General features: G+C 50.9%; 1 protein-coding gene across 1 annotated transcript in view; it reads right to left on the bottom strand.

Annotated features, from left to right (window-relative positions):
- Positions 1 to 5,476: 5,476 nt before the first annotated feature.
- LOC134099894 (zinc finger E-box-binding homeobox 1-like) overlaps positions 5,477 to 15,000 on the bottom strand; it is a 21,536-nt gene continuing 12,012 nt past the window's right edge. The window contains exons 3-11 of the mRNA XM_062552925.1: positions 14,251 to 14,343; positions 13,767 to 13,969; positions 12,080 to 12,185; positions 9,534 to 11,515; positions 8,304 to 9,014; positions 7,824 to 7,998; positions 6,932 to 7,254; positions 5,917 to 6,075; positions 5,477 to 5,488 (exon numbers count right to left, since the gene is read on the bottom strand). Coding sequence (XP_062408909.1) covers positions 5,477 to 5,488; positions 5,917 to 6,075; positions 6,932 to 7,254; positions 7,824 to 7,998; positions 8,304 to 9,014; positions 9,534 to 11,515; positions 12,080 to 12,185; positions 13,767 to 13,969; positions 14,251 to 14,343 — 3,764 coding nt within the window. The remainder of the gene's footprint in view (positions 5,489 to 5,916; positions 6,076 to 6,931; positions 7,255 to 7,823; positions 7,999 to 8,303; positions 9,015 to 9,533; positions 11,516 to 12,079; positions 12,186 to 13,766; positions 13,970 to 14,250; positions 14,344 to 15,000) is intronic.

The following is a 15,000-nucleotide window of genomic DNA, read 5'->3' as shown; positions in this document are numbered from 1 at the left end:
CTGGCCTCCATCGCAAGAGCTCTACTATTCGGCCAAGTAGCATTTCCTAAATGAAGACGATTTCTCACTTGAAATGAAAAAATAAAATCCAGCACAATAATGTAAAATCAGCGTTATTCTCCTTTAATTACTGTTTGGACAGGAGGACGACCTGAACGCCTCTCTCACAAACACCACACACACACACACACACACACACAAACAGACATACCCGGGACATGGCTTATGACTAGCCTGACTGACCGTCAGTAAAAATGTGGAAGTCAGTGATCACAGACAACCAGGAAATCTTTTATGGACACAAGATGGTGTAGACAAAATGATGACAGCAATTAGTAATTCAGTAGTCACTTTCATCAAGTTTGGCACACAAAGAAATGTGGGTACTTTGGGGTTAACTGTAACCATTTTTGAGGCCGTTTAAAACGCACCAAATCAACAGGTCACCTGTTCACCATTCACCATTCAAATCAACAGGCCACCTGTGCACCATTCAACAACCTCAGACAATGGTTACAGTTAACACCAAAGTACCGAAATGTGTTTCATTGATGAAGTAGAAAAACTTAACAAACCTTGAGGTGGAACATGATAGAACCTAGCCTCTGGAAGTTCTACATCTCTCAGTAAATAGCCTTATGGGAAGCTACTAGGTGCATCAAATATACTTCATGCCCTTGTGTTCCCAAACCAGCAGGTGGTCTAGTGGGTAAGTACAGGTATGCTCATGTGTGTGAAGTTCCAAAAGTGCAAGGTTCAAATCCCAACCTAGGCAGGGAATTGGTGCTTTCTGAAGGATTGGCATCATGTAGTGGTGGAATGCATAAGTTTTGGGTATATGGTGACAGAGGCATTTTATGCTGCAGCAACCATGTTGTTAAGTTTGAACACCTGAAAAAAAATATAACCCCCTGTGTGTGTACTGGAATTCTTCGGGGGGCCAAGTAAGCCCCCCCATCTCTTTCTCCTTGAAGGTTCATCTTCAGCCGCTCTCCTGGGATTCATCTTTGGCTCCTTCCTGCCCTCTGCCTCCATGGAGCTTTCACCACAGGTCCTCTCCTGGCAGAGCTGGGGATTGAACCCGCAACCTTGAGGATGGTGATCCTTGATGCTACCGCTGCACCAATGGCTCCTCGGCCTGCTTCCATTTCTCATCCTGATACATATCTAGTGATGCCTACAGAGGCTGTTTAGAGGAACAGTATCTACTATAAAGCATGTGATATTTATGAGGCCGGTTAAAGAAGAAACAGACAGGACAGAGTCCCTGCATCTTTCCTATCATAATGTTGGCTGGCTGTGGTGGAGAAGGTGGAATTTGAACCAGCAACTCTGCGCACTGAAGGCTCTGACACTTGCACTATGCACAAAGCAGCTAGTGGGATTTGAACCAGCAACTCTGCGCACTGAAGGCTCTGACACTTGCACTGTGCCAGCACCTGCCTTCAGCAAAAGCAGCTAGTGGGCAAAACGTCTGCACCATGCTGGTGCTCCCCGCTGTGACATGGGCGACATCTAGAGGCAAAATAATAGTTCCCTAAACACACATTTTCTCTGGATGGTCATGCCTGGATAGGCTGCAGTACCACCTGAGCCCAGCAGAGGGCAGGCTGGAGAGGCTGCAGTACCACCTGAGCCCAGCAGAGGGCAGGCTGGAGAGGCTGCAGTACCACCTAAGCCCAGCAGAGGGCAGGCTGGAGAGGCTGCAGTACCACCTGAGCCCAGCAGAGGGCAGGCTGGAGAGGCTGGCTAACGCCTGGCCTCCCTCGCAAGAGCTCTATTCGGTCAACTCACATGTCCTAAATAAAGACGATTTCTCACTTGAAAAGGGTACAGAAAATAAAAGCCAGTACAAGAATGTAAAATCAGCATTATTCTCCTTTAATTACTGTTTGGATGGGGATATTTAAAAAAAAATCGAGAATTGGCAATGCATTTGAACACAGTTGTTTTACCTAAACCAATTGAAAGCAATTGGACAAATACAAAAAAAAATACTTTGGCACACAAAATGAGACATGGACAAAAAACACTTCTGGGTTTGTGGAGGACAAGACCATGACACAGGGAACCACCGTCTGGTTTCACCCCCACACAGGGGTGGAAATCAACTTAAACATCTACCAGCTACGGACAGATAAATGGTCAAATACACCAGCCACTCAATACTAAATCATTCATTTGCATCTGAAACATCCACCAGCCACTTCACTTACCAGCATTTGGCTGGGGAGCCACTGGAGCTGGTGCTAATTTTCATCCCGGTCATAACTGCACCCGTGGTACTCAGAGCAAGCCCTGCTATTCACTCAACCTCAGAGCAAGCCTGCTATTCACTCAACCTCAGAGCAAGCCCTGCTATTCACTCAACCTCAGAGCAAGCCCTGCTATTCACTCAACCTCAGACCAAGCCTGCTATTCACTCAACCTCAGACCAAGCCTGCTATTCACTCAAGACCTCAGAGCAAGCCTGCTATTCAGACGGTCACATCCTCACACGTAGCACTCATGCTAACACTGACACCTGACCATTTCAATGTCAAGTGTTCTGGCAAACTGGTTTAGTTGCACACACACACACACACATATACACACATACAGTAACTTTCCTAAGTCAAACACAGTGCTTCATAAACATGTAAGGTACTTCTCTTCCCATGCACATAAGTGATACGGGGGTGTTATAAATGCTTATAAAGGGTTTGGGGGGAGGTTATGCATGCACTATGAGGGATCTATACGCGATGGATGCAGTGGCAGACAATATGACAATATGGGTCTGTCATGGGGCGTGAGCGGCGGCAGAGCGATCACAACCGCAGCAGTCTGGCCCACAACCGCAGCAGTCTGGCCCACAACCGCAGCAGTCTGGCCCACAACCGCACCAGTCCGGCCCACAAGCAGGTACCAGCATACGAGGTGCTGTGTTTCTCCAACCTAGCCTAGCATACGAGGTGCTGTGTTTCTCCAACCTAGCCTAGCATACGAGGTGCTGTGTTTCACCAACCTAGCATCGTGTATGAGGTGACGTGTTTCTGGTTTTCTTCAGCACAGTTACGCAGGTAACCAGCTAACACTGCTTAACACTGGCATCACAGCCCCTTCGCCCCGATGAGGCGTGGGACTGCACCAACCAATCCAATACTACTTCCTGCCTGAATCAGGCATGGGACTGCTCCAACCAATCCAATACTACTTCCTGCCTGATGAGGCATGGGACTGCTCCAACCAATCAAATACTACTTCCTGCCTGATGAGGCGTGGGACTGCTCCAACCAATCAAATACTACTTCCTGCCTGATGAGGCGTGGGACTGCTCCAACCAATCAAATACTACTTCCTGCCAGATGAGGCGTGGGACTGCTCCAACCAATCCAATACTACTTCCTGCCTGATGAGGCGTGGGACTGCTCCAACCAATCCAATACTACTTCCTGCCTGATAAGGCATGGAACTGCTCCAACCAATCCAATACTACTTCCTGCCTGACTACAGCGGCACTCGTAACACAGTCAAAGAAGTAACACAAACGGCAACTCTGTAAACTAAAGTGTAAATAAATAACTATGAGGAAATACAAAAATAAGACACATAAATATGTTTACATACACATACATATATAAAACAAGCTTAACTGTACTTTCTTCCTATAACAAGTGAGTGATATCAGTTAAGTGGGATCTAGTAATACTGATGCCTGGCAGACGCCCCTGAGACAGTAGCTGTGCCACCCATAGACCTGTGGGGGGCGCTGTTCCTCACCCAGCCACTGTCTCAGACAATATACATGTTTACTTGCAAGTACAAAATATCAAATAACCATAATAATAAACAATATTTAACACTGATGGATTAAAAATGATAACATTACAAAATAATACATGTTCTTTTCCTGAAACGATCCAGAAAAAAAGGAGAACATCATCTTTCCACAATTGCCCATCCAGACAGACACACAGACATAGCCATGTGCTTTCACGCCGCCGTGTTTAAAAAGAGTTACACACCGTTCAAAGAAAACACTCGTAAGGTTGTTCATTTGTGACTGCCTCGTTGTTCATGTGCTGATATCCGTCACATAGAGGATCTCATCAATGGACACACACACACACTCACACACACAGGATGGACCACACACACACATCCCAGATGAAAGACAACAGACACTAGGCAGGCAGACTACATTGGTATCATCTGCTCCAGATTCTGATTTGGATTTCTGATCCAGTCTGCTAGACTGATTCAGATCCCTAATTCAGATTCACTGTAACTGATTGTAATGTGAATTGATCCCTGATTACCAATACTGATTTTTGTAATCCAGATCCGATCTAGGAGACTATCTATCATTGTAATCTGGATTAATTCGGTCATTGTAATCTGGATCACTTCTATTATTCTAATCTGGAACACCTCTGTCATTGTGTCATTGTAATCTGGATCACCTCTGTCATTCTAATCTTGAGTCACTCCAGTTACCTCTAATCTGGAGTATTGTCAGTGTAGCTGTCAGCGCAGATGGTTCTGTTGTTCTGCAGTTGAACATGTAATAAACACAAAATGGGCACACAGACCTTTCCATTCCCTTCACACACACACACACACACACACACACACACTCACACACGCATTTTCAATGAAGATGAACTGGAGCATATGGCACTTACAGCACTGTGGTCTTGCATAAGGCTGAGGTGTTGAGTTCAAATTGGGTGTCATCACCACACCAAACAAACAAACAAACAAACAAACAGCATCATAAACAACAGGAACAACACAACACTGATGCTGATGCTGATGCCCTCCTTATAGTGCTTCCCTGATTGGACAATTTGGCTTTGAGGACACCAAAGGCGTGTGGGTGTGTATTTGTGTGTGTCAGAGAGAGGGCTGTGTGTCTTAGATATACAAGTGTGTGTGTGTGTGTGTGTGTGTGTGTGTGGGCGTTTGAGGATAACTGAATGTCTGTCAACCAGTCCCCAGCACAAAGAACAGACGACTCTTTTTCTAAACACACCCTAACACTACAGAACACGTTACCCTCTTCAAGACCAGCATCCTCCATCTTATAAATCAGCATCCTTCACTTTATAGACCAGCAGCCTTCATCTTATACATCAGCATCCTTCACTTTATAGACCAGCAGCCTTAAGCTTATAAACATATGATCATCAGGTATTTTGCTTGTTTAAATTCACTTGTGTTCACCTGTTCTTTTACATATCCTTCATTACTAGTGAAAATTCATAATCACCCGTCTATGATCCCCAGATCCCTCAGCTTCTCACGAGTCTGAAGAGACGTCCTTCAGTCTGCAAAGCCACGTCTGGAGTCCTTATGACACTCCTCTCAGAACAACATCTTTCTGATCAGTAATTCTCTTCCGTGCACACACACACTACTATCTTTCTGATCAGTAATTCTCTTTTGTGCACACACACACTAATATCTTTGAGATCAGCAACTCTGTTCTGTGTCACACTAATATCTTTGAGATCAGCAACTCTGTTCTGTGTCACACTAATATCTTTGAGATCACCAACTCTGTTCTGTGTACACACACACTAATATCTTTGAGATCAGCAACTCTGTTCTGTGTACACACACACTTGACTATATCGACTCACTTGCGGTGCACTACTCATGTCCTATGTTTATCAGCTCATATCCTGATTACACGTTCAGCTCCTACTGTGTGGGTTATAAACCTACACATGTTCCCCGCAGCCTTCATTTTGTAAACAGACAGTAATACTGGTGCAGGGCGCCCCTCCCTCTGAATAAACAATATCAACACTTTAAAAACTGATCCGCCGGCATTCACATGACACAAGGGACTGTGGGCACTGGGACTAACACTGATGACACACACACACACACACACACACACAGTCTCCCGGGACGGGGGGGGGGCACTTGTCCGCACTCGGAGCAGAGCGAGGCGGAGCTGAGGTGGGAACTCAGAGACGGCGCAACACTAGGGTTCCACCACCAGGGGTCAGCAGCAGCGAGAACACTGATGCGGCTGCTGCTGCTGCTGGCGACAGGGCAGAAAAGGTCAAAGTTCAGGCACACCTGGATTAGAACACAGTGGAGAGCAACACCGTTTCCATGGCATCAATAGGTCAGAGGTCAGAGGTCAGTTTTTGTCCTTTTCTGAGGCAGAGTCTGGCTCCTCCCCCGTCTCCATGGTTTCGGCCGATACTCCTCCCGCCTCCTCCTCCTCCTCTCCTCCCAGCGTGATTTCCAGCACCTCCACAGCCTCCTCCTCTCCTCCTCCCTCCACAGCCTCCTCCTCTCCTCTTCCTTCCATTCCCTCCTCCTCTCCTCCTCCCTCTCTCTCCATCTCCTCCTCTCCTCCTCCGTCCACAACCTCCTCCTCTCTTCCTCCCTCCATAGCCTGCTCCTCTCCTCCTCCCTCTCCCTCCATCTCCTCCTCTCTTCCTCTCTCTCTCTCCATCTCCTCCTCTACCCCCTCCTCCTCTCCTCCTTCCTCCTCCTCCAACTCCAACACCATGGTGTCTACCGTCTCTCCCCCCTCCTCCTCTCCTTCCCCCATCTCACCTCCCTCCTCCTCTCCCCCCTCCTTCTCTCCCTCTCCCCCCATCTCACCTCCCTCCTCCTCTCCCCCCTCCTTCTCTCTCTCTCCCCCCATCTCACCTCCCTCCTCTCCCACCATCTCTCCAGTCTCCTCCTCTTCTCCTCCTCCCTGTGTCTCTACCATCACTCCTTCCTCCTCCACTCTTTCTCTTCTCTCAATCTCTCCTCCTCCCTCTCCCTCCTCTCCTCCTCCCTCCATCTCTGCCAGCACTCTCTCTCCTCCCTCTCCCTCCTCCACTCCTCCTCCCTCCTCCTCTCCCTCTGTGTCTCCTCCCTCCTCCTCCTCCTCCTCCTCACCCCATCCCTCGCTCCCATCCTCCTCCTCCCCTACGCGCACCACTCTGATGTCGTCCAGGCTGATGGCCTCTCCTTCCTCCTCCTCCTCCTCCTCGTCCTCCTCCTCGCTGCCGCGGGGCTCTGTGAGTGTGTGTGTGTGTGTGTGTGTGTGTGTGAGGGGCAGGGCGGCGGCGTCGCGGTGGCAGTAGGAGTAGCGGTGGTTCATGTGCTGGGAGTAGGAGCCGGAGTGGGAGAAGCGCTTGCCACACTTGTCGCACTGGTACGGCTTCTCCCCGGAGTGCAGCCGCGAGTGCTCGATCAGGTGGTGCTTGTGTTTGAACGCCTTCCTGCACACCGCACACTCGTGAGGACGCTTACCTGCAAACACACACAACACATTCCCCATTGCAGCAAATCTAACTTGAGCGTTTCATTGGCTGAAATGGCATGGTATGGCCACATAGTGGCGCTCTGAATAGTTTAGGCTAAAATGCACGACAACCAAGGAAGAAGTAGGCTAAGCTAATAATAAAAGTTATCCGCTCGACTTCGAACTTAACTCATGGCCCGCATGGATAAAAACATTTGCACACTTTAGAATGGCAGAAGCCAAACTAAAGGAGTATAAAGAGGTAAAGCAGGCTTTTCATGGACATTATATCGGAGTGCATAACATTTATGAGTTGGATCCTGATAGTTTACTTAGAGGAACAAAACAGGCGGAGGTCTGTGACGTTATGATGTGACATTATGAATGTTATTTCCACATGTGATGTGTCTTAGGTTATAAGCAGTTTTTGTAGTTTTCATTGGTCTGTTAAGACTGTAGAGGATGTATGTGTGTGTGTGTGTATGTGTGTGTATGTATGTGTGTGTGTGTGTGTGTGTGTGTGAGTGTGTGTGTGTGTGTGTGTGTGAGTGTGTATGTGTGTGTGTGTGTGTGTTACCTGTGTGTTCATATTTGTGCCTCAGGAGTGAGCTGCTCTTCTGAAAGATCTTGTCGCACAGGTCACAAGCGTACTGCCCAGCCTGCAGACGCTTCTTCTTGGGGGAAGGGGCGGAGTCTGTGTCATTTGGCTCCTCCCCTACGGACACTCCAGAGGCGGAGTCAGCTCTGTCTTCCTGTGAAGAGAAAGAGGGGATATGGAGATGTTAGAAGAGAAAGAGAGAACAAAGAAGGCACTCTCCTCCTCCTGTTTCTCTTTGTTGCTCTCTCTTGTTCTTTAGAAACACTCCTCTGTCCAGTTCACCTCCTCCCCCTCCCCCCTTCCTCTTCTCCTCCCCTCCCCCTCCCCCTCCCTCTGTCCAGCTCACCTCCTCCCCCTCCTCCTCCCCCTCCCTTCTCTCTCTCTCCTCCTCTCCCCTCCCTCCCTCCCTCCCTCCATCTTCTCTCCTCCTCTCCTCCTCTCATCCCTTGTCCATCTCACCTGTTCTCCGTTAAGGATGACGGTGTTGTGTGTGTTGCTGGGTGTGTAGGTGTACGTCAGCTGAGGGATGAGAATGGTGCGCTTCTGATTGGCTGTCGCCGTGACAACACCGGTCGGCAGGCAGGGGACGGCCCCGGGCTCAGCAATGGCCACCAGCCGCGTTGCCAAGGCGATGTTGAGCGGCGTCACCGTCTGTGGACTCAAGTAGATGGTGGTCGTCGTTGCTGTGGCTACCGGGGCAGCAGCGGTCGTCGCCACAGCGATAGTCGTAACACTGTTTTTGTTGTTGTTGTTGTTGTTGTGGTGGTGGTTGCTGGGACACAGCACTGTGGCAGGCTCCTCCTCCTTCTTGATGCAGCTGAGGTTGAGCGGCTCCTGCTGCACGCTAGCGTTAGCGTTAGCGTTGGTGCTAGCACTAGCGTTAGCGCGGGGGAGCGCGGTGCGCGGCAGGGACAGGTCCAGCGGCTCCGCCTGGCTCTCGCCCTCCGAGTCCACCTCCGTCTTCACGATGAGCAGCCCGGCGGCCGAGAGGTCCAGCGGAGAGGGGGGTGCGGCGGGCGAGGAGGGTGGCGAGGGGGGCGAGGGGGGCGAGGAGGGCAGGGGGGCGCACGTGGCGCTCAGGCCGGGGCTGGAGCTCAGAGTCGGACCGCAGTCCTGGGGCTCCGAGCACACAGGGGGGTCCTGGCTGGGGCTGGCCAGGGAGATCGCCTGCTGGAAAACAAGGTGGAGATCACACGTCTTCATCATCACCTGCATACATACCCGTGGCCACCAGAGGGCATGGCTTTGATCTCGTCAGATTAGCCCTCATCGTCTCCGAATGGAGAACTTAGTTTTGAACTTAGAATAATGTGGACACATATTACAGGCGTGGGACTGTAGCCCAATTTACTAACTTGCATAATAAAACACTTAATACAAATACACACAATAAAACACTTAATACAAATACACACAATAAAACACTTTTAATACTTCAATACCAATACAGCCTCTAAAGACTGACTACCAGCAGCAGAGCAGCTTGTCTCATGACTGGACTTCTACAGTGGGGAAGAGACACTGGACACAAAGACCAATACATTAGGAGAGAGGGACAGAATTTGAATTTGATAGGGGGAAGGAGAGAGAGAGAGAGGGAGAGAGAGAAGGGGAGAGAGATAGAGGAAGAGAGAGAGAGAGGAAGAGGGAGAGAGAGGGAGAGAGGCAGGGAGAGGACCGGAGTCTCACCTTTGGGTCTGCTGTGGGGGTGCTGGAGAGCGTAGTGGGGGTGTTTGCAGTGTGCGTGTTTGCAGTGTGTGTGTTAGTAGTGGGCGTGTTTGCTGTGTGTGCCGCACGTGTGGCCTCGGTGTGTGTGGTGTGTGCGTGAGCATGTTTGTGTGTGGTGTGTGTTGCGAGCGTGTCTGCGCTGCGCGTGCGTGAGCGCGAGCGCGTGTGCGTGTGTGTGTGTGTGTGCGCGTGCGTGTGTGTGTCCTGGCCCGTGCTCCTCATGCGGGAGAACCAGCGCTGCACCACGGGGAGGGGGAGACGCGCCTCCTTAGCGGCCGCACGCAGCTGCTCCTCGCCGGGGCTGCTCGCCGCGCCGTACACCTTCAGCAGCGCCAGCAGGCTCCGCAGCGACACGACCCCTGACCCCGACGACCCCGCCGACCCCGCCGCCTCGGGCCCGTCGTCACGGAGACAGCTCTGGAGCTCACGCAGCGGGTCGGGGAAGCCGTCATCGCACAGAGGGCACTGTGCCGACGCCCCCTCCTCTTCCTCCTCCTCCTCCTCCTCCTCCTCCTCCTCCGCTTGCTTCTGTGCGTCCACAGGCCCATTGCCCTCTGGTTCCCCCTCTGGTTCCCCCTCTGGTTCCCCCTCTGGTTCCCCCGGTTCCACTTTGACCCGCACCAGCGCAGGGTTCTGCAGTTCTGTGGAGTTGTTGTTCTGCGGGTCCGCGGTGCTGTCCTCCCCCTGCGGTACTGGTTCTGGTTCTGGTTCTGGTTCTGTGGGCTTGGCGGTGGCGTTCCGGAGGGGTCCGTGCGGAGCTGCAAGCGGAGCCGGAATGATCCGCACCAGCCTGGTGGCGGTGGTTCTGGTGCCGGTCGTCTGGGCCAAGAGCAGCTTCGCTGGACCGCTGGTGAGCGCAGGGCCGAACTGGGCCAAGGCGGGTCGGCCCACCGGGCCCTGTCCTGCGCTGGACTGGACCAGGCTGAGCTGCACCAGGCCCGACTGAGTGGGCCGGATCTGGAGCGGCACCGTCTGGGCCCGGCTGAGCTGAGGCTGGGGCCCGGTCAGGGGCACCACCGTCACCGAGCCGGGCTTAGCGGCGCCAGACTGGGCAGCACTGGGCACGCTGGCACTGACCGGAGTTGGGCTCCATTTAGCTGGCACAGTCGCACCTGCGCCCGTCTGAACTGGACCTGTTTGAGCCGTGCTAGTTTGAACTGGAGCAGTCTGACCTAAAGTCTGACCCGGGCCTGGAGCTACAGGCGCAGTCTGACCCGTCCCAGCTTGGGCGGTGCCCGTGTGTGTGGTGCTCGTGTGTGTGGTGGCCGTGTGTGCGGGGGGGGATGCCATGCTGGCGGTGGCGGTGCCGTAGTTGATGATGATCTTGGTGGTGCCGTCCTGCTCCAGCAGGGGCAGCTGGATGGCCGACAGCAGCTGAGGATTCTGGGGGTTCTGCACGAGCAGCGTCTGCGTGCGCGGCCCCCCCGCCGCCTGACCTATGACCTTAGCGCCGTTAGCGTTAGCGTGGGCGCCGCTCGCGAGCACCTGCCGCACCACCGCGCCCCCCCGGTCCACCGCCAGCTTCAGCGCGCTCTGCAGGTCACTCAGGTTGATGCTGATTGGCTGGACCAGTCCCATGGTGGGCAGGACCAAAGCCTGGACCAATCCCTGTTGAGAAGGGGGCGGGGGAGGGGGCTGGGCTGCCACCATGACAACGGGCTTGCTCTCCACCTCGGCCGGCTCCGTTTTGAGCTGTTTGATTGGCCGCTGCTCCTGCGTAGGTCCCGCCTCTATTTTCTCCCTGAGAAGCAGTCGGGTTGGGGGCGGCGGCTTATTGGTGGGGGGTGTGGTCTGGGTGGGTTTGGCAGCTCCTATTGGCCGCTGGAGGCCGTTGGCGGGGGTTACGGGGGGCGGGACGCATTTCTTGCTGCTGATGTGGGAGGAGTAAGAGCCGGAGTGGGAGAAGCGCTTCTTACAGTTAGTGCACTCATAGGGCTTCTCTCCTGTCAATCAAACACACACACACACACTTCTTACAGTTAGTGCACTCATAGGGCTTCTCTCCTGTCAATCAAACACACACACACACACACACTTCTTACAGTTAGAGCACTCATAGGGCTTCTCTCCTGTCAATCAAACACACACACACACACACTTCTTACAGTTAGAGCACTCATAGGGCTTCTCTCCTGTCAATCAAACACACACACACAGACACACACACTTCTTACAGTTAGTGCACTCATAGGGCTTCTCTCCTGTCAATCAAACACACACACACACACACACACACACACTTCTTACAGTTAAGCACTCATAGGGCTTCTCTCCTGTCAATCAAACAAACACACACACACACACACACACACTTCTTACATTCTGTAAATTATATTTACATGGTGACATTTTAGATGTAAATGTCCTGTCAGTCAACCAGGACTCATGGAAATGGCCATGCACTTGTGAAAAATGGTGAAAAGTAGTGTGATACTCTATTACTCTATATACTCTAGTTTTTATAGATTGACCCCATTAGTGTATGTGTGATGTCCGTGCAGACTTACCACTGTGGATGCGTAGGTGCTCCTTGAGGTGATGCTTGTACTTAAAGGCCTTGGAACACTCGGAACACTTAAACTTCCTGCTTCCGCCTGACTGGCTTAACACACGCTGAGAGAGAGAGAGAGAAAGGGAAAGAAAGAAAGAGGAAGATGACTTCTGGTTGTTTCACTGCTGTATACAGACTACGAACGTGCCAATGTCATGTTGGTATTATAAGCCCTTTTCAGACTGAGAAAAGGTACATTAGCGTTTCAGAAATAGCGGGTTCAGGGGGGTTCCGCTGTGTGAAAGGTAGACGTGTTTTGGTCCCGTTACGTTAAATTCAGCTGATTTAGCATTATATTCGGTCAGTGTGAAAGGGGCTATAGTCTTAAGGGACGTGCTAACATGAAGATCAGCACTATGCTATCTTTACATAAGCTTAGAGTGTTCAGAACTGTGCTAATGCTAAAATCCGCACTATGCTATCCTTACATAAGCTTAGAGTGTTTAGAGCTGTGCTAACACTTAAATCAGCACTATGCTATCCTTACATAAGCTTAGAGTGTTTAGAGCTGTGCTAACGCTAAAAACAACACTATGCTATCCCTACATAGGCTTAGAGTGTTTAGAGCTGGGCTAACTCTTAAAAACAGCACTATGCTATCCTTACATAAGCTTAGAGTGTTCAGAGCTGTGCTAACATGAAGATCAGCACTATGCTATCTTTACATAAGCTTAGAGTGTTCAGAACTGTGCTAACGCTAAAATCAGCACTATGCTATCCTTACATAAGCTTAGAGTGTTCAGAACTGTGCTAATGCTAAATTACGCACTATGCTATCCTTACATAAGCTTAGAGTGTTTAGAGCTGTGCTAACACTAAAATCAGCACTATGCTATCCTTACATAAGCTTAGAGTGTTTAGAGCTGTGCTAACGCTAAAAACAACACTATGCTATCCCTACATAGGCTTAGAGTGTTTAGAGCTGGGCTAACTCTTAAAAACAGCACTATGCTATCCTTACATAAGCTTAGAGTGTTTAGAGCTGTGCTAACATGAAGATCAGCACTATGCTATCCTTACATAGCTTAGAGTGTTTAGAGCTGTGCTAACGCTTAAACAGCACTATGCTATCCTTACATAAGCTTAGAGTGTTTATTAGAGCTGTGCTAACGCTAAAAACAACACTATGCTATCCTTACAGTCTGCTTCTGATCGCACTCTGTGTGAAGGGATTGTTGGAAGGGTCAAACAACACTTCAACTTCGTTCTAAAACAATTGGGACACCCTACCCCTTCACGTGAACGCACAAATTAAGGGGAAAGGTGAAGTGCGGCCATATAGCGTTGGAGCTGTGCTTTCTGGCTGAAGGTGTAGGAGCACTGTGTGTGTGTGTGTGTGTGTGTGTGTGTGTGTGTGTGTGTGTGTGTTACCTGGTCTCTGCCGTGTTTGTGAGCGCCCATATGGCGCTGGAGCTGTGCTCTCTGGCTGAAGGTATAGGAGCACTGTGTGTGTGTGTGTGTGTGTGTGTGTGTGTGTGTGTTACCTGGTCTCTGCCGTGTTTGTGAGCGCCCATATGGCGCTGGAGCTGTGCTCTCTGGCTGAAGGTTTAGGAGCACTGTGTGTGTGTGTGTGTGTGTGTGTGTGTGTGTGTGTGTGTGTGTGTGTGTGTGTGTGTGTGTGTGTGTGTGTGTGTGTGTGTTACCTGGTCTCTGCCGTGTTTGTGAGCGCCCATATGACGTTGGAGCTGTGCTCTCTGGCTGAAGGTGTATGAGCACTGGGAGCAGCTGTAGTTGTCGTCGTTCTTCTCGTGACGGAGTTTCACGTGCTCCTTCAGTGAGGCGTGGCGCTTGTAACCACGGGAACAGTACGGGCATGTGAGCAGCTGAGAGAATGAGTCTGGAGTTCCTGTGGAGGATAGAGAGAGAGAGGGATAGAGAAAGGTAAAAAAGAGAGATGAAAGGATGGAGGGATGTGTGTGCGTGTGTGTGTGTGTGTGTGTGTGCCTGTGTCTGTAAGCATGTGTGTGTGTGTGTGTGTGTGTGCATGTTTTCTGTGTGTGAGTGTGTGTGTGTGTGTGTGTGCATGTGTGTGTGTGAGTGTGTGTGTGTGCATGTGTATGCATGTGTGTGTGTGTGTGTGTGTGTGTGTGTGTGCATGTGTTTGCATGTGTGTGTGTGTGTGTGTACCATTCTCGTCATTGCTGGGTGTGTCTCCTCTTTGGATTAGCTCCTCCCTCTCTCCATCATCATCTTCTTCTTCAGAGCAGCACTCCTGTTTCACTGCTCACACACACACACACACACACACACACACAATGACATTTCTATGCCATAATGAAGTTACATTGTAACTTCAAATCAAGCTGAAGCCTCACTCGGTAATAACCATGATGACAAAGTGAAAGTAAAAGTTGGGAAGTGAAAAACGGAAAAATGTGTGTGTGTGTGTGTGTGTGTTTGTGTGTGTGTGTGCGTGTGCGTGTGCGTGTGCGTGTGCGTGTGAGTGTGTGTGTGTGTGTGTTGTTACCACCTACTGTGCCCCTGTCAGGCCTGGCATGGCTAGTGCATGGGCAAAGCCGGCCTAGCTAGTACCAGTGAGCAGGCCATTGTGTGTGTGTGTGTGTTGTTCCAGTGAGCAGGCCGTTGTGTGTGTGTGTGTGTGTGTGTTGTACCAGTGAGCAGGCCGTTGTGCGTGCGTGCGTACGTGCGTGCGTGCGTGTGTGTGTGTGTTGTACCAGTGAGCAGGCCGTTGGTGTGTGTGTGTGTGTGTGTGTGTGTTGTACCAGTGAGCAGGCCGTTGGTGTGTGTGTGTGTGTGTGTGTGTGTTGTACCAGTGAGCAGGCCGTTGGTGTGTGTGTGTGTGTGTGTTGTACCAGTGAGCAGGCCGTTGGTGTGTGTGTGTGTGTGTGTGTTGTTCCAGTGAGCAGGCCGTTGGTG

Source organism: Sardina pilchardus, chromosome 2 (genome assembly GCF_963854185.1).
Source record: "Sardina pilchardus chromosome 2, fSarPil1.1, whole genome shotgun sequence".
NCBI lineage: Eukaryota > Metazoa > Chordata > Actinopteri > Clupeiformes > Clupeidae > Sardina > Sardina pilchardus.
This window is presented reverse-complemented; position numbering and strand designations above follow the sequence as displayed.